This window comes from Pan paniscus, chromosome 2 (assembly GCF_029289425.2).
Source record: "Pan paniscus chromosome 2, NHGRI_mPanPan1-v2.0_pri, whole genome shotgun sequence".
NCBI lineage: Eukaryota > Metazoa > Chordata > Mammalia > Primates > Hominidae > Pan > Pan paniscus.
This window is the reverse complement of record NC_085926.1, coordinates 123962806-123986428: the sequence shown is the minus strand read 5'-3', so window position 1 is coordinate 123986428 and position 23623 is coordinate 123962806. Positions and strand designations below refer to the sequence as shown.

Here is a 23623-nt window from a genome sequence, read left to right as displayed (position 1 = left end):
TCATCTTTTATTAAAAATTAGGTATTTGCAAAACAGCCATCTCTCCCAATCTTTGCAGACTGGCTCTGTGTAGGGAAAAATCTTCACCAATTAGTCTGGCATGAAGGCTTAAGGTCTTTTCAGGGGTTTTCTGGCATGCATCTCCCAGGGCCTGTGGATGTGCTTTTTCTCTCCAATTCCCCCATATACATGGCTGCTTTTAAATGTCTTAATATCCCTCAGAATGTCAACTCTGCTTCTTCTCAGGGCCTTGACATTCTATTGTGTTCCTCTGTCCATAATCTCTTTCCCCTAGGCACGCATGGGCCTACATTTCCTCCATGACTCTAATATGTTGGGCACCTCTGTGGCCTTCATCCTAATGTCCAAACTGTGTCACCATTTCCATTTGCTTTTGAGAGAGAGACAGAAACCAGTTACTTGGGCAGCCCTCAGGCAAGCCAGAGGATAGCCAGCAGGTTCTATTCCTTTCTTTCCTTCTTTCTTTCTAGGATTAGGTGGTTCCTCCCAACTGCACCATGCTGTGTGGAGGAGGGGGTGGTGCAAGGGCAAGCAGAAACACCATGGAATTCCCTACTGGTTTGAGGGTGGCTTTTTCTTGGTTGGATTTTCTCTTGGTTGCTGCAGATCTTAACTGGTTTCTGAGCTGCCTCAAAGCTATTTTGGTCAGTCTGTGTTGCTTATTTGATGTGTCTGTGCAGAAACAAGGGCCTGGAGATGCCTATTCACCATCTTGCTGGTGCCACTCTTTGTCAGCTTCCTTTTAAATTTATTTTTGTTTTGATTGAGTACAACCTCTAGTAATTGTTTTAGATAAGATTTGTTGGAAGTAAACTTTGGACATTTGGAGTAGGAAAATGCTTTACTTTTTCCTTACCATTGAATGCCAGCCTGGCTGGCTAGGGAATGCAATGTTCATAGTTATGTTCCTGCAGTACTGAAGTTATACTTTCAGTATCTTCTTGTGCCCAGTGTTGCTGATGGAAGCCTGTGCCCTTTTGAGTCTCATTTCTTTTAGGTAATTTGTTTATCTTTCTATCTGGACTTTTTGGAGATTTTTTTCTTTTATCATCTGTGTTATGGAATTTCACCATGATGTCTCTGGCATAGAGTTTTTCTCATTATCTTGCATGTATCTTGGAGTTTTTCAATCTAAAGACATCTGTCTTCAGCTCTATAGAAAACTTTGTTATTTTTTGTATTTTTATATTCATTCCCCCACCCCCCCTCCATAACTCCTATTTGGGTACATATTGTAGTTTCTGAGTCTACCTTTTGAGTTTCTTAACTCTCTTTTCATACTCCCTACATTTCTGCTAGAATACTTCTGCTCCATTTAATTTTTCACTGATTCACTCTTCATCACTCTGTCTCTTCAACCACTGTGCTATTGAAGTCATCTAATGAAAAGATTTTGTTTTTGTTTTTTATTTTAAATTTAGAGATTAAGTATGTACTTTCTGGAATCTTAAAAATTATCTTTTTATTTATGAAGGACCATTCTCTGACATCTCATTTAATTAACTTATCCTAGATACTTATTCAGTTTCATACTTTGATTCTGTTTCCCTAGATTTTGTACTTCCATTGGTTGACTTTGTTGAGTTTCAAACTCAGAGGCTTGTGGCTTGCCTTTAGTGAAGAGGTGCTTGTGCATCATTTTATTTTAGATTTACACTTACCTCATAGATCTGTGAATACTGCCCTTAGAGGAGGCTCCAATCTAAGGATTGGAGGGAGGGCAGTCAGAATGTGTTGACTAGACTGTGCCAGTAACTCTTTTCATGGGTAAGGGGGCTCTGTGTCCCTCTTGTCATGGTCACTTGGGGCACTGCCCTGCCTCTCTGACCCCAACACTCTCGCTGCATCTGCTTGGAGCCAGGCCAGGTGGCCACGTCTCATTCTTGGCACAAACCAAGCAGGCAGGGGAAAGGTCAACCCTCCTTGAAGCTCCTGCAGAAGTATCTGCAGCAAATGCCCTTTCAGCTGCTCCAGGCTCCATTCTGCTCGCATTATCCCCAGGACTACCTCTGCCTTTTGCAATAGGCCTTTCCTCTGTCGTTTTCAGTTATGAATTCTCTCGTCAACCCAATTTATCACTTTCCATTGTTCAGGGATTCCTTTTCATTTCTGTTACAGCATAGATACCTCTTCTTGTTTTCCAGCACTCTTGTGCATTTTAAAAACGATCTCCTCGATGCTAGAATGAATCCTGTGATGCTGGATTAGAGTTGGAAATAAGCATGAACTCAAGTTCATTGTAATATGTATGTAGATAGATATTTATGACATGTATAGATGCATAGATTGTTACTATATTCTTGAGGTTAAAAGCCAGCACCCATATTTATTCTGTTGCAGAAATGATTCTAGCTCAGATGGCTCCTGCTTCCTGACATGCCCCACCTGCTCTTGGGCACTCCCTTACTTTTTGGCACTGTCAGATACTCCAGGTACACACCTTATATTTTCCTTGCCCTGGCCCTACAATGAGCCATTTTCCTAAGGAAGCTGGCTCCTTTTATTGAAGAACTGAATTTAGCAAACAAGATCTGGGCAGTGGGTGTACTTGTTGCTCCTGGGATGCCACACTTCTAGTTCCTCTCAGTGCACTGAACTAGGAAACATATGTATGTATATATGCCAACCTGTGTATGTACACATATCCACAGATAAGATCCCTTAATACATTATTAGAGTGTGGGACTTTAAAGAGAAGTAGGATCTTTGCATAGCCTCAAAGTATCTCTTTTAAATATGTGTGGATTGTCTGGTTGTTTTAACGTATGTCCTCAAATCTTGGATATACTGCCTTAGAGGAGCTAAAGCTTAATTCCTTCCCCTTGAGTGTGGGCAAGACCTAACGACTCATTTCTAACTGAGAGTATAGGAAGCAAAAAAATAGTGTTTGCAGTGGAGAAACCTGGCAGACGCCACCTCAGCAGTGACCTGGGTCAGCAGCATTGGTGACAAGTCTCGCTGCTATCACCCATGACAGGGTGCACAGTGGAGGCACCTCACCTCACTGGTCTTCTACCTCAAAATGCACAATATCAGTTTAACCATGAGGAAGCCTCAGGGAAACCCAAATTGAGAGACATCCCATAAAATAGCTGATTTGTATTCTTCTACAATGAGATTCAGGAGCTGTGGCTAAATGCAATGGGCAATCCTGATTTATTTCCTGGAACATAAAAAAGGACATTAGTGAGAAAACTGGGGACATATGAATACATTCTATAGTTTAGTTATTAGTGTTGTACCAGTGTTCAATTTTTAGTTTGGTGACTGTGTTAGCCCATTTGTGTTGCTCTAAAGGAATACTTGAGACTGGGTAATTTATAAAGAAAAGAGGTTTATTTGGCATATAGTGCTGCAGGCTGAACAGGAAGCATGGTGCCAGCATCTGCTTCTGGTGAGGGCTTTAGGAAGCTTCCAATTATTGTGGAAGCTGAAGGGGAGCCAGTGTGTCACATGGTGAGAGACGGAGCGAGAGGGAGGGAGGAGGTGCTAAACGCTTAATCAGCTCTCATGTGAACTCAGAGCAAGAACTCACTCATTACCATGAGGAGGGCACCCAGCCATTCATGAAGGATCCACCCCCATGACCCAAACACCTCCCACCAGGCCCCACCTCCAACACTGGGGATCACATTTCAACATGAGATTTGGAAGGGATAAATATCCAAACCAGATCATTCTTTCCCTGGCCTGCCAAATATCTTATTCTTCTCCCATTACAAAATACAATCATCCCTTTCCAGTAGTCCCCAAAAGTCTTAACTCATTCCAGCACCAACTCAATCAAAAGTCCAATGTCTCATCTGAAACCGAGTGCACATTTCTTCCACTTATGAGTGATTTACTCCCAAGATGCAATGGTAGTACAGGCATTAGGTAAGCATTCTTATTCCAAAAGGCAGAAATCAGTTGAAAGAAAGGAACAACAGGCCCCATGCAAGTCTGAAGCCCAGCAGACAGGCATTACATTTTAAAGCTCCGTAATGATCTCCCTTGACTCCATGTCCTGTGTTCAGGGCACACTGGTGTGAGAGGTGGGCTCCCAAGGCCTCTGGACTTCTCTACCCCTGTGGCTTTCCAGGGTGCAGCCTCTGTGGCTGCTGTCATAGTGGGAATTGAGTGCCTGCAGCTTTTCCAGGCACATGGTACAAGCTGGCTGGTGGCTCTACTATTCTAGGGTATGGAGGGTGGTGGTCTCCTTCCCAAGCTCCACTAGGCATTGGCCAAGTGGGGGCTTTGTGTGGCCTCTAACCCCCATTTCCCCTTGATACTGCCCTAGTAGGGTTTCTCCGTGGGGACTCTGCCCCAGTGGCAGGCTTCTATCTGGGCACCCAGGCTTTCACATACATCCTTTGAAATCTAGGTGGAAGCAGCCAAACCTCCTTCACTCTTGCATTCCATGTGCTGACAGACTTTACACCACTGGGAGCCACCAAGGTGTAAGGCTTGCATCCTCTGAAGCAGCAGCCAAAGCTGTACTTGATGTTCTTTGAGCCATGGCTGAAGCTGGAACAGCCAGGGATGTTGGGAGCAGTGTCCCAGGGCTGTGTAGGGAAGCAGTGCCCTGGCCCCAAAACCATTCTTTCCTCCTAAGCCACTGGACCTGTGATGGGAGGGGCTGCCTCAAAAATCTGAAATGCCTTCAAGGCTTTTTTCCCATTGTGTTGACTATCAGCACTGGTTCCCTTTTCTCTCTAGAAAGTGGTTGCTCTTTAGGCCCCTTTGATTCCTTTTCTACCATAGGACCAGGCTACAAATTTTTCAAAAATGTATGCTCTGCTTTTCTTTTAAATATAAGTTTCAACTTTTAGTCATTCATTTGCCCCCACATCTGTTTTTAGGTTTTTAGAAGCAGCCACACCACATCTTGAGAAATTTGCTCCTTAGAAATTTCTCCTGCCTGATACCCTAAGACAGCACTCCTAAGTTCAACCTTCCACAAATCCCTAGAGCCTGGGCACAGTGCAGCCAAGTTCCAAGCTAAGGTGTAACAAGGGTGACCTTTTCTCTAGTTCCCAATAACTTTCTCATTTCCACCTGAGACCTCATCAGCCTGGCCTTCTCTGTCCATATCTCTATCAGCATTTTGGCCAAAACCATTTAACAAGTCTGTACGAAGTTCCAAACTTTCCCTTATCTTCCTGTCTTCTTCTGAGCCCTCCAAATTCTACAGGCTGTACAAGAATCATAGTGGTGGCATCTGCTTCTGGGGGGGCCTCAGGAAGCTTCCATTCATGGTGGAGGTGAAGGGGAGCAGGCATCACATGGCAAGAGAGGGAGCAGGAGAAGGGAAGGAGGTGCTAGACTCTTAAACAATTAGCTGACATGTGAACTCAGAGTGAGAATTCACTCATTACTATGAGAAGGGCACCAAGCCATTCATGAGGGATCTGCCCCCATGACCCAGACACCTTCCATCAGATCCTACCTCCAATACTGGGGATCACACTTCCACATGAGATTTGGAGGAGACACACATCCAAACCATATGCGTGACTGTCTCAGGTTATATAAGTATTATCAGGAGAGGTTGGGTGCAGGGTATGTAGGAGCTCTCTCTGTTGACTTTGAAACTTTTCTGAAGTCTAAAATTATTCCCAAATAAAATGTTAAAGGATTGTCTTACCCCAATCTGGAAAGGAGAAGGATAGCAAAACAGATGTTCCATCTTCCATCTTAATCCAGTAAGTGTATTTTGTTATTAGAAAAAAATACAGAAAGTAATGACAAATTATGTGAGTGAGCTAAATATCCTTCTGAAGGGATGAGTCATTGGATAGGTCAGGATCCTGGCAGGAGAGAGGTGACATACAGGTGGGCAGTGAGCGGAGTTTCAGGAAGGGTTCATTCAGGAAACCAAGAAGAGGCAGCGAAGCACCCCAGGACTCACACCCACAGGTAGTGAGTATCACTCCAGTTCTCAAGGGGCAGAGGGAAGAAAGGCAGTTTCCAGATCCTGGCGGGTGGGGTTGGGGCTGTGCGTGTAGCTGTAGGTGAAGGCTGACCCACCGGAGCTGTGGGTTTGGGTGGAAGATTACAGCCCCTGCCCCATAGGAAGGGTGCAGGGGTCATACACCCCAAACTCACTGTTGGGCCTCCAGTATCCTCCCAATGGCTCCCCATTGGCCAGAACCAACCAGAAGTGAAAGGGCAAGGGGGGTGTGTTGAGCTTGTTGATGCCATCCTTACAGGGCAGCCTCACAGGCCCAGAGCTGGTGCAGGGGAGAGCAGGCCCGTGGCGTGCATGGAGAATACTTGGCGCTGGCGCCCCGAGTCAGTGAAAGCAGGCTGTTTTACGTAGACAATAAGGAAAGGCTTAGAAAATCTAGAACGGAGACAGGATCCTGTGAGATTTTTCGTAGAAGCCTGGAATTGTCAGATTCAAAGAAGTTTTTTAAAAAATTCAATGAAATCTTAAATGCACATTGAGGAAGGGCCTCTGTGAAACCCTTCTGTTGAGGAAAATCTGGGTTGCTCTCTGTAGATGCTCCTGCCTCCCACTGGTTTTCTCTTTGAACTCTTCATTCCTATTCAGACTGGCCCCATGCCTGCAGCTATTTCCCCTGATATCTCTAGGACCTCCATTCCAGGGCAGAAAAATATCCCTACCTGATGGAGACCTGCTCCCCCGAGAGGCCCCTCGTGGGTGGCGACAAACACTCCTTCCTTGACCAAACCCAAGTCAGGCTCCTCTGAGCTGTCTTCTGCACTTGCCTTCTGGCTCTGTTCTAGAGAAGAGCCCTGCTAAGCCAGTTTACTGGAAATCCCCTACCCTGATATCCAGCCAGGCTCTTCTTCTCCACTCTTGGTATCTGATCATAGTGCTCCCTCCATCCTTGATACCCAACTGAATTCACTTAGTAATTTCCATCGGCTCCCTTGCCCTGGACATTGGCTTTTCACCCTCAGTTATCCCTGTAGTGTTCAGCGTTGATTTCGCTCTTTCTTCCTCATGGCAATAGTCTTGGAGGAGGTCCTCTGCTGTTTTTGACAAGCGTCAGGATTGTTTCTCTTAGGTAGCGGTCTGTGTTCCTCCACCCAAACCCGCAGCTCCTGTGGCTCCTGTTGGCCTGGCTGGCATGCTGCTTCCTGTCTGTCCCATCTCGCCTCCTTCCCTCCTCATCACCAGCTTGGTCAGCCCTGGGAAACGTAGTGTTCGGTGGTCTTCTCTATACTAAATCCCACCACCATCCTGGAAGGTTTCAGCATCCACAGGGATGACTCATCCACAACCCAAGCCTCCGAGTTTTTGGACAGCTCAGCTCTGGTGAGTGCCACCTTCAGTCCACTTCAGCCACCCTGGCCCAGAAATACTCTGGACACTCTGAAATCTTAATCCCTTTACACCCTACCTCTTGCCATACTTCTTCCCCTCCCATGTCTCTCTCTCCCACCTCTGTGGATGTCTGAGCTCCTCAGCCTCCTGCCCTCACCGCTTTACCTCTTGGTCTCACTTCCTGCTTTGTGCACCCTTCGCTCAGTGATGTGCTCCTGGATGCCAGTGATGGACTCAGGGTCACATGCATAGCAAGGGCCAGGCTGCCACGTGGGCTGTACAGGCTATAGATGTGTACTTTTATTTTAACTGTTTTATAGATGATAAAAAATATTTTCAGAAAGGAGTGTCTTTTCTGACTCATACTCAGAAATCATATGGGCCAGCACAAGTCCCTTATCTGATAAGATCAGCACCCAGGTTGGAGCTGGTTGATTAATAGAAAACATGAGTTGAAGCAGCAGACAGGCACACTTAGGTCTCAGTGAACACACAGTGCAGCTGCAGAGCAGAAGAGGGGTAAGTCATTGGCCACTCGTGCTCAGCACGCCCTGTGTTCCACTGAGTCTCTACCCTGCCTCCTTCCCTTACTGTTCAAACAGGGACACCTGCGGTGGGTGTCATATCTACTCAACAAGAGTGGACTGAGGCCTAACCACAGTCAGGTGCCGCATCCCAGACGTCAGTTGTGCTGAAGACAAAAAGGCTCCCCTTCTCTGTGAAAAGAAAATGAATTATCAAGTGTGTTAGCAGTAGGCACATTTTTATATTTTTCTCCTTGGAGTTCAGGAACTTAATGAACTGAGTTTAAGGAATCTAGGAAAATATATTTGCTTTGAAAACTTTTCTGATTTATGTCTTGAATTTTGTTGGTAAGTGTTATGCTGTTGGGAGCCAAAAACCATTTTTAAAGGAGAAAGTCATATTTATGATCTCAGTTTTTTATCCTAAGAGAAGAGAGACTTATATGTGTTCCTTAAATGGGATGATTTTGCCAAGGTGACATTGAGCGGATTGGTGGTCATTGGAGATAAGGCTAGCTTCAGGGTAGAGGAGGGTGTTGTAGGTGGCAGGGGGACCTGGCCAAAGACTGGGCTTCACAGTAGGAGGCCTTGACTGAGGTCTGCACATGAGTTTGAGAGCTAGAAATGGCCTTCAAATTGCTGGTAACATGAATGCCTGTGTGTGTGCATGCATGTGTGCCTCTATGCATTGTGTGGCTGTGTGTGCCTGTGTGTGTACCGCTGTGTGTGTGCAGGTGTGTGCAGTCATATGCTTGCATGGTCATGGAGGACTGATCCATGACCCCCATCCAGTTCTCAAAGGGGTCTATGCCCTAACGTTTCTCCCCACTCCCCGTATAAGAAGGCCAGGTTGCTGTTTGGAGAGCTGAGCAGAGGAATTTTTTTCTGACGCTGATGAAATGGTATTTGTTGATTTCTTCCCTGAGAGACTGCCTTTCCCAGGAAGGGTTGACCTGGCTTTGGGCCTAGCCAGTCCTACCTTTGTCCTTTTCTCTTCATTCTAGGCCAACACTGGACAAATTGATGACCCCCAGGAGCAGCACAGAGTCATCAGCAGCAACCTGGCCCTCATCCAGGTGAGTCTTCACCTTGTCCGACCCTCCCTTCTGAATCTGCAGCCAGGCTTCCCCAGGTGGGAAGGGTGAAGGCTAAGCGAGCTCTTGTCCCTGCACTCTGGCCTGAACTTTGAGAACAGGTAGCTACCTGTCCCTCCCACATCCAATAGACCACATTCACGCAGCTTCTGGAGGCTCAGCCCACCTGAAGCAGACCCAGGGTTGTCCCTCCAGCTTCCCCACTCCCTCCTTTCCAAGCCCCACTTCTTGAAAGACTCACCTGTACTTGCTCCTTCTCTGTCTCATGGACTGCACAGTGCTAACAGGCTTCTCTTGCCTCTAATTGTGCTTCTCAGGCCACAGGTGTTCCCCTAACTGAGGCAACCTGTAATTGCCTCTTACATGTGATCTTACTTTTTCTGGGCATCTGTAGATCCTTCCTGCCTGGAAATCCTCCCTTGGCTCTCTGCCTGCTCCTTCTCAGCCTGCAAGAGACATCTTAACCCCTTAGCTGCTTCATGCTCCTCTCACTCACACATCCTTCTCCTTCTCCCAGGTCCCAGTTCCACTAAGCTCTTATCCTGGGACCTTGCCACAGAGTGTCACTAAGTTAGGAGGCCCAAGGCAGGGGGAGATGAGGAAGAGATTGGCTCAGAGGCAAGAGGAGAGGCTGGGCCTGGACATAGACAGGAGGTAGCTTTATCCTAGACCCTTCTGGGCCTCTCTGAGTTGGGGTGGTCTGTGACAGCACTGAGAATATGGACCCTGAGATCAGATCAGCCCATTGTTTATCCACTGGATAGCCTTGAGCAGGGCTGACTCCCCCATCCATCACATTAGAATGATACCTACTTTATCCCGCACCTGGGTTCCAGAACCAGTACATCTAACTGTACGGGGCATCTCCATCTGCCTGTCCCAGAGGCACCCCCAAAACAGCCAAGTCTGGCCTCATTGTCTTCTCTCCCCATACTCACCTCTGCTAAAGTCCCCAACTCAGTCTAGTGTGATGGTTGAAAGCTCACTTTGGGAATCAGCCCACTGAGGGGCCTCAGGCAAGTCACTTCACCTTACCTGTGCAGGGTTGTTGTGAAGTTGTCACCATGTCAGAATGTGGCATCTGGCTGGCACCTGGACATCACCCTGTCCTGTCAGCTGTGCCTTGTGGATGGTCCTTCCCAGTAACCACACCAGAAACCAAGTCACCCCAGCTGCTTCTCAGCATGCAGTCGCTTTGAGGCTTCTGCCTCCGAGTTGTGCATGAATTCCGCTTCTCCTCCTCCTCCCCTGCCTGGATAATGGCAGACCTCCACACTGCTCTAGCCACTCCCAGGCCAGGAATCCTCCAGCTCCTCCTGGCCACCTGGGTGGCCTTTCTAAAACCCAGTCAGTTATGCCTCCTCTCCTTCACTGGCTCCTCTCGTCCAACTGTGGGCCTGGCCGCGCTGTCTTACCAGCTTCCTGCCCAGCCCCCACCCCTTCACACCTCCCTGCCGTGCATCTTTAGCCATCTCTCCTGGGAAGGTCCTTTCTCCTCTAGTTCAGCTGCCAGTGAAGCTCGTTAAAGGCTCCACTCAGGTGTAAGTTCCTACCTAACACCAGGTGTATCTCTTTCTGCCTTTTACGTCTTTGGTGCCTTATGCATGCTGCTGCGGCTGCCCTGATTGTAGTTGTGTGTTTACATGTCTGCTGCCCGCAGCTAAGCTGAGTCTTACGTGCTAGCACCATGTCCTGTGGCTGAGGAACTGCAGAGTTGAATGAGATGCTGGGGATGCCTCTAACACAAGGTCTAGCAAGGGGCAGGTAATAAATGCCTCGACTACAAGTCACACTGGTTTTACTTTGCTGTTTTCCATAAAATCTTTGTCCATATGGATGCGCATTTCCACATAATTGATTCTCAACATATGTTTATGAAGCCTTGCTCAGGGACAGGCACTGGCTTGGTGTATAGTCCCAATCCTAGCATGAATGTAATTTTGTCTCCTCCATTTTTAAAAAAGCTTAATTAACTCTGAATCATCAGCAGTGCAATAAGTTTTATTCATTGGACTTTTTAAGAACTTCAGCATATTCTGTCGTATAAATGTGGGGAGGCAGCAGTGACCAAAGGGCAGCCACTAAGAGCCGGTCCCCTGGGAGTCCACTCAGCACCAGCCCTGCCCACTTCCCTGAACCCTGCCACTGAGCGGGGCCTTGAGGTCTTCCTAGCCTTTGACTTACTTGAAAGATTATACTGCAATGAAAGTATCTTTGTGCGTGAAATTCCTAAGATAACTTCCCACAAGTTCAAAGGGTATGAACAGTTCAAAGCTCTAGATTTCCCTCCAAAATGACTAAAAATTATTTTATTTCTTAGTATTAAATAATTAGCCCTACCATTAATATTTGAGCAATATTTGAATCAGTTTCTCTATAACCTCATTAGCATTGAAAATGTTCTTCTAAACTACTTTTTGAATTAACCATATAAATGTGTGTGCCCACAGATAATATATATGGTTTTCTGTATTGTTTAAACATAAAAAGTTTTACACACATAATTCTGTGACTTGTACTTTTGTCTTAATAACGACTTATTGAATAAAAATTACTTCGAGCATGGCAGATAGCACTCAGTAAATATCAGCTGTGAATGCTTTGTACAAATACACAAATGTTTCTTTTGAGAAAATGCTGAATCAGAAGGTATATAGATAAATTGTAGCCAAAGTTTCCCCCTAAATTCCTGTACCAACATTGACCCCCTTCAATGTATAAGAGAACCATTTTCTCACATACTTGTCAATATGTATTTTATATTATCAACCTTTTAAATTTTAGTCTTACCTAATCTGATGAATAAACAAAGTATATCTTGTGCATCCATCCATCCATCAACCCAGCCACTCACCCACCGACCTACCTGTCTACTCATCCATTTGTCCATCTGTTTATTTGTCCATCCACCCACCCATTCACCCACCTACCTGTTCACCCACACATCTGTCATTCATCCATCTGTCCATTGAGCCTGTATAAGTACCTGCAGAGTGCCAGGCTCTGTGCTCAGAACAGGAGACCCCAGTAGAAAATAAGACAACACTTACCTTTTAAAAGAGGAAGAACAGCATCAGCTGTTAATGAATAAGATACCTTCAAATGGAGATTTTATTTAGAATTTTCCTAACTACTAGAGAAGTTGATCTTTATGCACGTCTGTTATCCGTTTGTATTTTCTTTTCTGTGAGTTGCCTATCCATAACCCTTGTGCATTTTTCTAGTTAGTATCTAGAATAATGAAGTCCAGTGTATAAATGGACTTGTGTATATATGTATAATATATATATAATTATATATTATATATCATATATATTATATGTTATAAAGTTTTATATAACTTAATATATATTGTTTAAACATAAAAGGTTTATAATATACATATATTGAGATTTTATTTAGAATTTTCCTAAAATATAATAACATATATAATATATATTATACATATTATAATTATATATTCTGTATAATATATATTACATATGTATTATATTTATTTTATTTTATGAAATAGTTTTTATGTTCAGGGGTATGTGTGTGAATGGTATGAAGTAGGGACCTATATTTTTCCCAAATCTAGATATCCAGTTTTTCTTACCCTGTTTAATATTTACCCATTCCATCCTGATTTGCAATGCCACCTTTATCCTGCTATATATTCATGATTACATTCTTATATATTAAATTTTCATATATTCATGGTTCTTTTATGGGGCTGTGTTCTGTCCTGCTGATCTATTTGTTTCTGTCAGGACCACACTGCTTTCATTCCTTCAGCTTTAAAATACACTTTGATCATGAGTATGCCACAACTCCCTCTTTGACCTTTCTCAAAGCTGTCTTAGCTATTCTTGCACAGTTACTCATTTTTGTGAAATTTAAAATGAGTTGTCAAGTGCCGTGAAAGATCTTGTTGGGACTTTGACTGGAATTACATGGATTAACTTGGGGAGCAATTTTTAGCTTTAAAAAACTAGCTCTTTGTATTAGTCCATTTTGCATTGCTATAAAGAAATATCTGAGACTGGGTAATTCATAAAGAAAAGAAGTTTAATTGGCTTATGGTTCCACAGGCTGTACAGGAAGCATGATACTGGGATCTGCTTGACTTCTGAGGAGTCCTCAGGAAACTTACAATTATGGTGGGAGACAGAAGGGAAGCCAGCACTTCATGTGGCCAGAGAATGAGCAAGAGAGTGGTGGGGGGGGAGTGCCACATACTTCTAAAGGACCAGATCTCAGCAGAACTCACTCATTATAGATGACAGCACCAAGGGGTCACCATGAGAAACCACCCCCGTGATCCAGTCACCTCCCACCTGGCTCCACCTCCAACATTGGGGATTATAATTTGACATGAGATTTGGTGGGGAAACAAATACAAACTATATAATTTCACCCCTGGCCCCCCAAATCTCATGCCTTTCTCACATTGCAAAATATAATCATGGCTTCCTAACAGTCACCCAAAGTCTTAACTCGTTCCAGCATTAACTCAAAAGTCCAAAGTCTCATCTGAGACAAGGCAAGTGCCTTCTAACTATGAGCCTATAATATCAAAGACAAGTTAGTTACTTTCAAGATACAATGGGGGATACAGGTATTGGGTAAATACTCCCATTTCAAAGGGGAGAAATCAGCCAAAGGAAGGGGTTATGGGCCTCATGCAGAATTGAAACTTAGTGGGGCAGTCATTAAATTTTAAAGCTCCCAAATAATCTCCTTTAACTCCATGTCTCACATCTAGGGCACATTGGTGCAAGGGGTGGGCTCCCAAGGCCTTGGGCAGCTCTGCCTCTGTGGCTTTGCAGGGTTCCGCCCTGTCTGCTGCTCTCATGGGCTGGTATTCAGTGCCTGCAGATTTTCCAGGCTGACGGTGGCAAGATGCTGGTGGAGCTACCATTCTGGGGTCTGGAGGATGGGGACCCTCTTCTCCCAGCTTCACTAGGCAGTGCCCCAGTGGGAACTGTGTGGGGGGCTCCAACCCCACATTTCCCCCAACACTGCCTAGTAGAGGGTCTCCATGAGGGCTCCGCCCCTGCAGCAGGCTTCTGCCTGGATAGCCAGGCTTTTCCATACATCCTCTGAAATCTAGGCGGAGGCTCCGAAGCCTCAACTTTGCACTCTGTGCAACTGCAGGCATAACACACGTGGATGCAACCAAGGCTTATGGGTTGCATCCTCTGAAACAGCAGCCTGAGCTATATCTGGGCCCTTTTGAGCCATGACTGGAGCTTGAGCGACTGGGACATGGGACGGAGTGTCCTGAGGCTGTGCAGGGCAGCAGGGGCCCTGGACCTGGCCCATGAAACCATTCTGTCCTCCTAGGCCTCTGGGCCTGTGAGGGGAGGGGCTGCCAATAAGGTCTCTATGATGTCTTCTATGCCTTTTCCTATTGTCTTGGCTGTTAGCACTTGGCTCCTTTTTATTTATGTAAATTTCTGCAGCCTGCTTGAATTTCTCCCCTGAAAGTGGGTTTGCCTTTTCTACCGCATGGCCAGGCTGCAAATTTTCCAAACTTTCACTCTCTGCTTCCCCTTTAAATATAAGTTCCAGTTTTGCATCATTTCTTTGCTCATGCATATGAGCATAGGTTATTAGAAACAGCCAGTTCACATCTTGAATGTTTTGCTGCTTAAAAATTTCTTTCACCAGATACCCTAAATCATCATTCTCAAGTTCAAAGTTACACAGATCCCTAGGGCAGGGGTATAATGCAGCCAAGTTCTTTGCTAAAGTGTAACAAAAGGAACCTTTGCTCCAGTTTCCGAAAAGATCCTCATCTCCATCTGAGACCTCATCAGCCTGGCCTTCACTGTCCAAATTATTACCAGAATTTTGGTCACAAACATTTAACAAGTCTTGAGGAAGTTCCAAACATTCCCTTATCTTCCTGTCTTCTTCTGAGCCCTCCAAACTCTTCCACCCTCTGCTCGTTACCTAACTCCAAGGTCGCTTCCACATTTTCAGGTATCTTTATAACAGTGCCCCACTCTTCAGTACCACTTTTCTGTGTTAGTCTGTTCTCACAGTGCTATAAAGAAATATCTGAGACTGGGTAATTTATAAACAAAAGAGGTTTAATTGGCTTACGGTTCCACAGGCTGTACAGCATGGAAGCATGATGCTGGCATCTGCTTAGCTTGTGGAAAAGCCCCAGGAAACTTACAAGCATGGGGGGAATGCAAAGGGGAGTAGCACTTCACACAGCCAAAGAAGGAGCAAGAGAGAGGAACGAGGTGCCACACACTTTTAAATAACCAGAACTCATGATCACCGATGACTTCACCAAGGGACAGGGTGGGGGGTGGGGGTGGCGGTGATGTTAAACCATGAGAAACTGCCCCTGTGATCCAATCACCTCCCACCAGGCCCCATCTCCAACATCGGGGATTATAATTCAACATGTGACTTGGTGGGGCTACAGAGCCAAACCATATCACTCTTCTCCCCGTACATGGTGGAGCTCTTTGTTTCTGTGTCCTTCTTTAATAACGTTTCCAGGTCAGCATTTTGGATTAGAGGTGCCAGTGTTGATGTCCAGATCAGGGCAGCTCCTGGCGCAGGCTGTGGTGTGTGTTTGGCAGGACAGAGATGGGAACAGAGCCTGGAAGGGGAGGGTGTGAGCAGGGTGCCAAAGGAGAGACCAAAAGTGTGTGAAGTCCTCCCGTGTGACTGCTCTGTGTCGTGGGTTACACCACATGGCAAGTGAGGTGTGTTGTCTGCACTGCCAGGAGTTGCAGAGGACTTCTGCTCAGACCAGTGAGAGTGGAGTTGCCAGCAAGATACCAGGTGGCCCCTGACCAAAGCCTGAGCAGATGATGGAGAAATAGATTCTGCTCTTGAAGGCAGTGCCTAGCAAGGGAGCAGAGGTGGCCAGCGTGGTTTCGGAGGAGTTGAGTTCAAGGCAGGTGTGGGGTGTGGTATTAGTTTTTCCTGGGGTGAGGGCCTGTGAGATTTTAGGGTAAGGGAAAGGAGGCAGTAGCATGTGGCACCCGGCCCCTTGCGGTGAGTGAGGTGTGAAGGGCAGGGAGTGTGGCTGTGGCCCCGGGGCCCTCCTTCATGCTTCTGATTTCTGTCCAACAGGTGCAGGCCACTGTCGTGGGGCTCTTGGCTGCTGTGGCTGCGCTGCTGTTGGGCGTGGTGTCTCGAGAGGAAGTGGATGTCGCCAAGGTGGAGTTGCTGTGTGCCAGCAGTGTCCTCACTGCCTTCCTTGCAGCCTTTGCCCTGGGTGAGCCATGCCCCAGCTGTGAGCCCCCACCTGCTCCCTGCTCCTCTGAGGTCCCACCTCAGAGCTCATTGTGTTTTCAGTTTCTGGGGGTGTGAGTCCCACTGCTAATGGGACTGATGGTGGGCTCAGGGTTCTCACTGGCAGGGTGGGACGAGCCAGCTGGGTCTTCATGGCCCACCTTGTGCCCTCACCCAGGCAGGGGTGTGTGCCGCTCCTGCCACCACTCGCCTCTGCTCTCTGCTGTGTAAAGACCTGTCCCTGCTCTGCAGGTCTCTTCAGCTGGTCACGCTCCTGTGCCGAGGCCTGACACCGCACAGAGCAGGCTTGTTCATCTGTGCAGTCAGCCTGTTGGTTTTAAACACTTATTGAGCATGACCTTACACACAGGCCTGTGATGGGCTCTGGAGGCTGCAGGTGTCCTGAGGGTAAGGCACAGATTTGAGCTTCCATTTCATGTCTTCAGAGAGGCCTTTCTAACCTGTCTGAGGAGACTGTGGCTGCTGTGACAGAGCCCCCAGTCAGCGGCTTGACAGCAGCAGACATTTACTCCTCGTGGGGCTGCAGGCTGGAGCCCGAGGTTGGGCGTCTGCGGGGCTGGGCTCACAGCTGCTGCCTTTGAGGCTGCAGTCGGCCCTTCTCGCTGTCCTCACACAGTGGAGAGAGGTGGGAGCTCTTTGGGGCCTCTTTCATAAGGGCCCTCATCTCATTCGTGGGGCCCCCATCCTCATGACCTCACCTCCCAAAGGCGCCACCTCCTCACCTTGTGGGTGAGGATTTCAACATGTGGGTTAGGGGGACAGCAGTGTTGAGTGCACAGCACCACCCTCCCACATGCACCCACGTCCTCTCTCCCCTTCCCATGGGCCCCGGCTCTGCTTGTGTAGCTCAGATTGTCTTGTTGCATCATCTTGCTGCCTCACCTCCCTGCTAAAATGTCAGCTCCTCAAGAGTGGGGACCCAGTAGTTCCCACCTGCTGTCTGCTGCTCCTGTCTCATGCCAAACACAGCTGGTGCTTAACGTGTATCTGCAACACATGTGAGACAGATGCGGGCAGACATACCCCTTCCTTAGGGCTCGCACATGTGCAGGGAAAGCAGTTGCCGCACGTTGGCCACGTTGCATGGTTGTCCATTGGTGATTCAGTTGTTGCTGGGTGTCTGCTGTGTGCCTGGCACGGTGTAGTGCTGGGGATATACTGTCAACAAAATGTGTTTTGATTTTATATTCTAGCTCAGGGGCAGACAATAAGCTTATGAATATACAGGACACTAGAGTGAGTGCCACATGTCGCTTTTGTCCTGAGGCCTCCTCTGACCAACACTAAAGTGACCATTCCAGCCATGCTTTACGTTAGTGTCCGGTTTTACTCACCTCACCTCAAATGTGTGTTCGCACATGTGTGTACTGTCTCTCCCCACACCCGACAGGCATTTCCACTGATGGGAACAGAGCCTTTTGGTTATTGTCATCACTTAAACCAGGGCCAGGCTTATAACCAGCTTGCGGATGTTCGCTGAATGAATGGACTCTCCTCCAGCTCTCTCCTGGGTCACGTGTCTTTGTGAATCTTCCAGACCACGTGCCTTGCTTTGGTTCAGTGAAAGAAGGAAAAGTTGATAACTTCATAATTGAACCTGTGTTTATACATCCATTCCCCCACCTACTTGCTCAGTCAGTATCCTCTGGGCTCAGCTCGCTGTGGGTTACCCATGTGGGCTATTCTCATTCCTACCAGGCAGCTGATCAGGCCCATTCCTGTGCCAGTGCATGGAGGGTGTAGGCCAGAAGAGGACTGTGCCAAAGCAGGCTGCAGGTTTACAAACCACGTGTCCCTGCTCAGGGTGTTGGCTGAGGCTGGCTCCTAGTTACAGCCTGCACAGGCATGGACGGATGTTGGATGCCATGACCCAGCCTGGTCCACAGATGGGGCGGGATGAATGTGCCAGACTTTCCAGAGAAGAACAGTCCAGGAGAACCTCAGCATAAAGTCTCCTGAAAACAACACAGTCTGACAGTCCTGAAGGCCAGCCCTGTCTTTGCAGGGGCTTGTAGAGAACACCATTCCCAGCTCCCCATTTTACAGAAGGGAAAACTGAGGCCCAGAGATCGGATGAAGCTTAGCAACACAAGCAAAATCTGTATTGTCCATGGCTGTTCAGAAGCATTGCGGTTACCTCACCAGGCGGTGTTGAAGAGGCTATCACAGAAGCCTCAGGGTAGTGGTTTTCAATAGGTGCCCCCAAACCACTGGTGTTCCTTTAAATGGTCCTTGCAAGATTGTCCCCAGCTCACTGACTCAGCGTGCGAACTCGGATTCACTTACAGCTGGCATTCAAAAGGAGACACAGGGCTGTGACTTGTTCACAAGATCAGGCAAGGCACAAACCAGCTTGTAGTGGCAGCTTGAGGATGGCATCAGGTGGTGATTGTAATTATTTTTAGAGTTACAAGATCCTGGGTAAAGTGTTAAAATGCCAATAGCCACAACACAGAGTATCTTCTTAGAGAACCAAGTGAGAGTCTGTTGAGTCAAGTCCTAGGCTGTGGATGGGGACTAGGAGATCACATGTGATAGTCCCCTTCAGAGCACAGTCTGAACAGTCTGAACAGGAAGGAGGACTTCAGAGGCATGGTAGCCACGGAAACGTGAGCCTCACCTCTTCAGTGCTGCCCCCAGAAATCCGCCACCACTGCACGTGCTTCCCAGTGCACCATGGACAGCACCGCTAAGCTCCCAGTGCAGGACTGTTCCTGGGAGACACGGGGCCCTCCGAGTGTGCATCTGACAGCCTGGCTGAGCGCACCTAGAAATGCAGTGCAGTCTTAGATGTACCCCACCTTCGCTGCCCCCCTCCCCTGTGCCCTGACTGTGTCGATGTCCTCCAGTGCTCCCAGCTCCCTCCCGCCCTCCCTGTCTTCCCTCACAGGCCTAGTCCCTAATCAATCTCTTACCTAGCTGTTTCCATCTGGATGTCTGCTTCTCAGAGGATGACAGTAAACACAGGAGGCCATGAGCTCACCCCGAGGGGTTCCATTGCTCCGAGCATCTTTGGAGCAGCCCTCATGCAGCATGGGGCTGTGGGCTGCCTGTCTCTGTGGTTCCTGGTGATTTGGGAGCTCGGGAGCCACGGGTCACTCCTTAGCATCATGTGCACAGGTCACAAAGTGGAGTCCAACTCTCCCAGCCTTCTCAGGCCTCCAGTGTAGTGGGAAGCTCTGAAAGTCAGGGCAGCCTGGCCTCACGTCAAGGGCTTTGTGGAGGGAGGCAAGTTAATGAGCAGCCTCCCTGCCACCTGCCAGTCCCTACTCAGTGCCGCCCATCCCTGTGCTGCTGTGCCTGCTCAGAGCCATCTGGCTCCCTGGGATTTGAGTCTGCTGTTTCTCCTCTCTCTCTCTGCAGGGGTGCTGATGGTCTGTATAGTGATTGGTGCTCGAAAGCTCGGGGTCAACCCCGACAACATTGCCACGCCCATTGCAGCCAGCCTAGGAGACCTCATCACACTGTCCATTCTGGCTTTGGTTAGCAGCTTCTTCTACAGACACAAAGGTAAAGAGTGTCTTCTTCTATAGACACAAAGGCTCCATGGAGGGGGGGCCCTGGAGCAGGTCACCACTGAGGCTGAGTGGGTACTTTTGCACCCAGCCCATGTGCTATTGTTTGAATGTGTCCCCCACATTTCATGTGTTGGAAACTTAACCCCTAACTTGGCAGTAATGAAAGGTGGCGCCTTTAAAAGGTGATTCAATTAATGGATTGATGGATTAATGAGTTATCATGGGAGTGGGACTGGTGGCTTTATAAGAAGAGGAGGTGAGACCTGAGCTGCACACTGGGTTCTGTCACCATGTGGTGCCCTGCACCACCTCCAGACCACAGAGTCCCCACCAGCAAGAAGGCCCTCACCAAATGCTGCCCCTCGACCTTGGGTTCTTCAGCCTCCACAACCATAAGAAATTTCCTTATGAATTATCCAATTTCTGGTATTCCATTATAAGCAAATAGACTAAAGCAAAAAATTGATACTGAGAAGTAGGGTGTTATTGATGTCAACCTTAAATAACAATATCCAGATAATATTGTTACCAGCGGTGAGTCCAGCTATCTGGAGAAACTCCAGAATGGCAACTTTGCGGCAATTTCAGTTCTTTGTCTTCTGGAAGGAAAGATTTCAAATGAGAGACACGGGCAAGGTTTAAAGCAGGAGGGAGAATTTATTTTAAGCAAAGCAAGAGTTTATTCGAGAGAGTACACTTGAAGGAGAGCCATGTGGGCGACTTGAAAAATCAAGTGTGTTGTTTGCTTCAGTCACGCCCCCCACATCCATGCCTGGGCAATTGTTTAAAGGCATTTTGTTCCTAACTGCCTCCCCCATTATCTTCATGTACCTGGAATTTGTGATACAATGAACAATAATATAGCCAATCCATAGCTTATGTTATTTTAATGTAAATTCTTTGTAAACAACTTAGGAACAGCCTCTTCTTTATCTTTAAAATCCCACTTGTAACTGCTACTAATTGAAGTGTATATTCAGGGCACTTGAATCTATGCTCCCACTGAGCTGTTCTTAAGTTTTGGGCTCAGGTGAACTCTAAACTTAGTCATAGAATAGGGGGTTAGACATGAGCAGGGCAGGAGAGAGGGCCCCCAAGAATGTTGGGCAGTTGTCAAGCCATGGTCAGGCAATTATAAATCTGTCCCCCTGAAATAATGAGCAGGAGAAGGGAGGAACCCCAGAGCTGTCTGGTTCTCATTAAGTAACGGACAGGCAGGCATAAAACCGTCCCTCTAAGATAATAAGTGGCCGTGACTGGTGCCTGGAATTACAGGAGTCTTAGAACAGACAGAAGACACCTGGAATTAGCAAGCCATAATCCCTGATAGGGTTTTAAGCATGTGCAGTGAAAGGGCAAGATGGTGAAATTTAACTGGTATATGACCTTCCTTTGGAGCGCTGGACCAGTGAGAACTGCCCCTACTGAGCATGTGCACCACCTCAATAAACACACTGCGCATGCAGCTCTCCCAAGTGCTGGCAGGGCCACTGCACATGTGATAGATAAAGGCCCACCCAGGGGAAGAACAAAAGGAGGACACAGAAAGCCCAGGAAAAGATAGGGGGTATAAAAACTCTAAACAGGCCAGGCGCGGTGGCTCACGCCTGTAATCCCAGCACTTTGGGAGGCCAAGGCGGGCGGATCACGAGGTCAGGAGATCAAGAGCATCCTGGCTAACACGGTGAAATCCTGTCTCTCCTAAAAATACAAAAAATTAGCCAGGCATGGTGGCGGGCGCCTGTAGTCCCAGCTACTCGGCAGGCTGAGGCAGGAGAATGGCGTGAACCTGGGAGGCGAAGCTTGCAGTAAGCCGAGATAGCGCCACTGCACTCCAGCCTGGGCAACAGAGAGAGACTGTCTCAAAAAAAAAAGAAAAAAAAAAAACTCTAAACAAAGAAGCAAACAACACACCTGATTTTGACAATTGGTTGAGTTTATCTAAAGACCTGGGATCAATAGAAAGGAATGTCTGTGTTAAGAAAAAGGATTGTGGAGACAGTTGTTATTTGCAGAGAGGAAGCCTTCAGGTAGCAGGCTTCAGAGAGAAGAGATTATAAAATGCTTCTTACCGGACTTAAAGTCTGCATTGATATTAATGCTGGAGAGGGATAATGAGGCATGTCTGACCCCCACTCCCCGTCATGGCCTGAACCAGTCTTTCAGGTTACATTTTAAGAGTGCCCTGGCTGAGGAGGAAGTCCATTCAGGTGGTTGGGATGGAGCTTCAAATTTTGTTTTTGGTTTACCTGGTGAACTCTTAGAGAAAATGGAAACGGCGGTAAAATTGGGAATATTTTTAGCCTGGCCATATGGTAGAGAATGAAAGAGTTTCCAGGAGAGGAATCCAAGGGTGTGACTGAGCCACCAGTTTCTAAGGAGATTAGCATGGCTGAAAGGGAGCTGGGAGCTAATAGTCAAGACAAGGGGGAAAAGGCCCAAAAGCATTTCAGAGATTTTTTGAGGCCCCCCCTCCCATCACAGGCCCAGAAGCCTAGAAAGACGGAATAGTTTCAGGGGACAGGCCCAGGGCATGAGCTTGCTGCCCAGGGCCACCTAGGGACTCTGTTCCCTGTATCCCAGTGCAGCGCTCCTTGGCCATCCCAGTCATGGCTCACACGGCTCGGGTGCAGCTCATGCTGCCGCTCCAGAAGGTACAAGTCATAAACCTAGCTCCATGTGGTGCTAATTGTCCAGACTTGCAGAGAGCCAGGGCCTTGGAAGCTTAGTAGCCACTACCAAGTTTTGGAAGTATTTTGTCCAAAGCCTGGGGGCCCAGACGAAGACTTGTTTCAGGGCTGAAGCCACTGCAGAGTTCCCCTACTAGAGCAGTGCCAAGCAGAAATGTGGGATTCGAGCTGCTCCAGAGTTCCACCAGGACAATGCCTAGTGGAGCCATGGAAGCAGGACTCCCACCAAGACCCCAGGACTGCAGAGCTGTTAGTGTGCGATTTCAGCCTGGGAGAGCTGGGTGGACTGAGCACTGCACAGCCATGGTTGGAGGTAGGGGGATCTCAGAGGCCTGCGAACCTCAACCCCCACACCAGCGTGTAGAGGATGCCTGGCATGGAGTCAGAGGAGAAAGCTCTGGAGTCATAAGCCCCAGTGTCTGCTCTCTCAGGTTTTGGCCTATTGGTCTTTTCTTTTTGTCCATTTCTTCCTTTTGGATGGGAATGTCTGCCTTATGCCTGTACCACCATTGTATCTTAGAAGCAGGTAGCTTGTTTTGATTTCATAGGCTCACATGTGAGACTCTGGACTTAGGGCTTTTGAGTTGATGCTGGCATAAGTTAAGACTCTGGGCTATGGGGATGGAATGAATGTATTTTGCATGTGAGAAAGACATGAATTTGGGGTACCATGGGTGGAATGCTGTGGTTCGAATGAGTTCCCTAAATTTCATGTGTTGATCCCCAATGTGGCAGTATTGAAAAGTGGGGCCTTTAAGAGGTGATTGGGTCATAAGGGCTCTGCCCTCATGAACAGATTAATCCATTCATGGATTAATAGATTAATGGCTTAATTGGATTAATGAGTTACCATGGGAGTGGGACTGGTGGCTTTAAAAAAGAGGAAGAGAGACCTGAGCTACATGCTCGGTTCCCTCGCCATGTGGTGCCTTGCGCCACCTCCGGACTCTGCAGAGTCCCCACCAGCAAAGAAGGCCCTCACCAGAGGCAGCCTCTCAACCTTGGACTTCTCAGCCATTATAACCGTAAGAACAAATTCGTTTTCTTTAGGAATTACCCAGTTTCGAGTGTTCTGTTATAAGCAACAAAACTGACTAAGACACTGTGACCTTCAAATCAGCCATTATTCCCACAGGAAGGACCCTGCTGTATTACAGTCAAAAATCCTTTTACAGAGGGAAAGCCTGAGGTTATTCCACAAGTTCAAGGAGTGCTCAGGAAAGTGCCTCAA

General features: G+C 47.4%; 1 protein-coding gene across 9 annotated transcripts in view; it reads left to right on the top strand.

Annotated features, from left to right (window-relative positions):
* The window catches only part of SLC41A3 (solute carrier family 41 member 3), a 77725-nt gene that overhangs the window by 41604 nt on the left and 12498 nt on the right, over window positions 1-23623 (top strand). For all 9 annotated transcript variants that reach the window (XM_055110381.2, XM_003815229.5, XM_008968176.5 and 6 more), the window contains 3 exons: window positions 8826-8897; window positions 16002-16146; window positions 19548-19694. In XM_055110381.2, the coding sequence (XP_054966356.1) occupies window positions 8826-8897; window positions 16002-16146; window positions 19548-19694 (364 nt within the window). The remainder of the gene's footprint in view (window positions 1-8825; window positions 8898-16001; window positions 16147-19547; window positions 19695-23623) is intronic.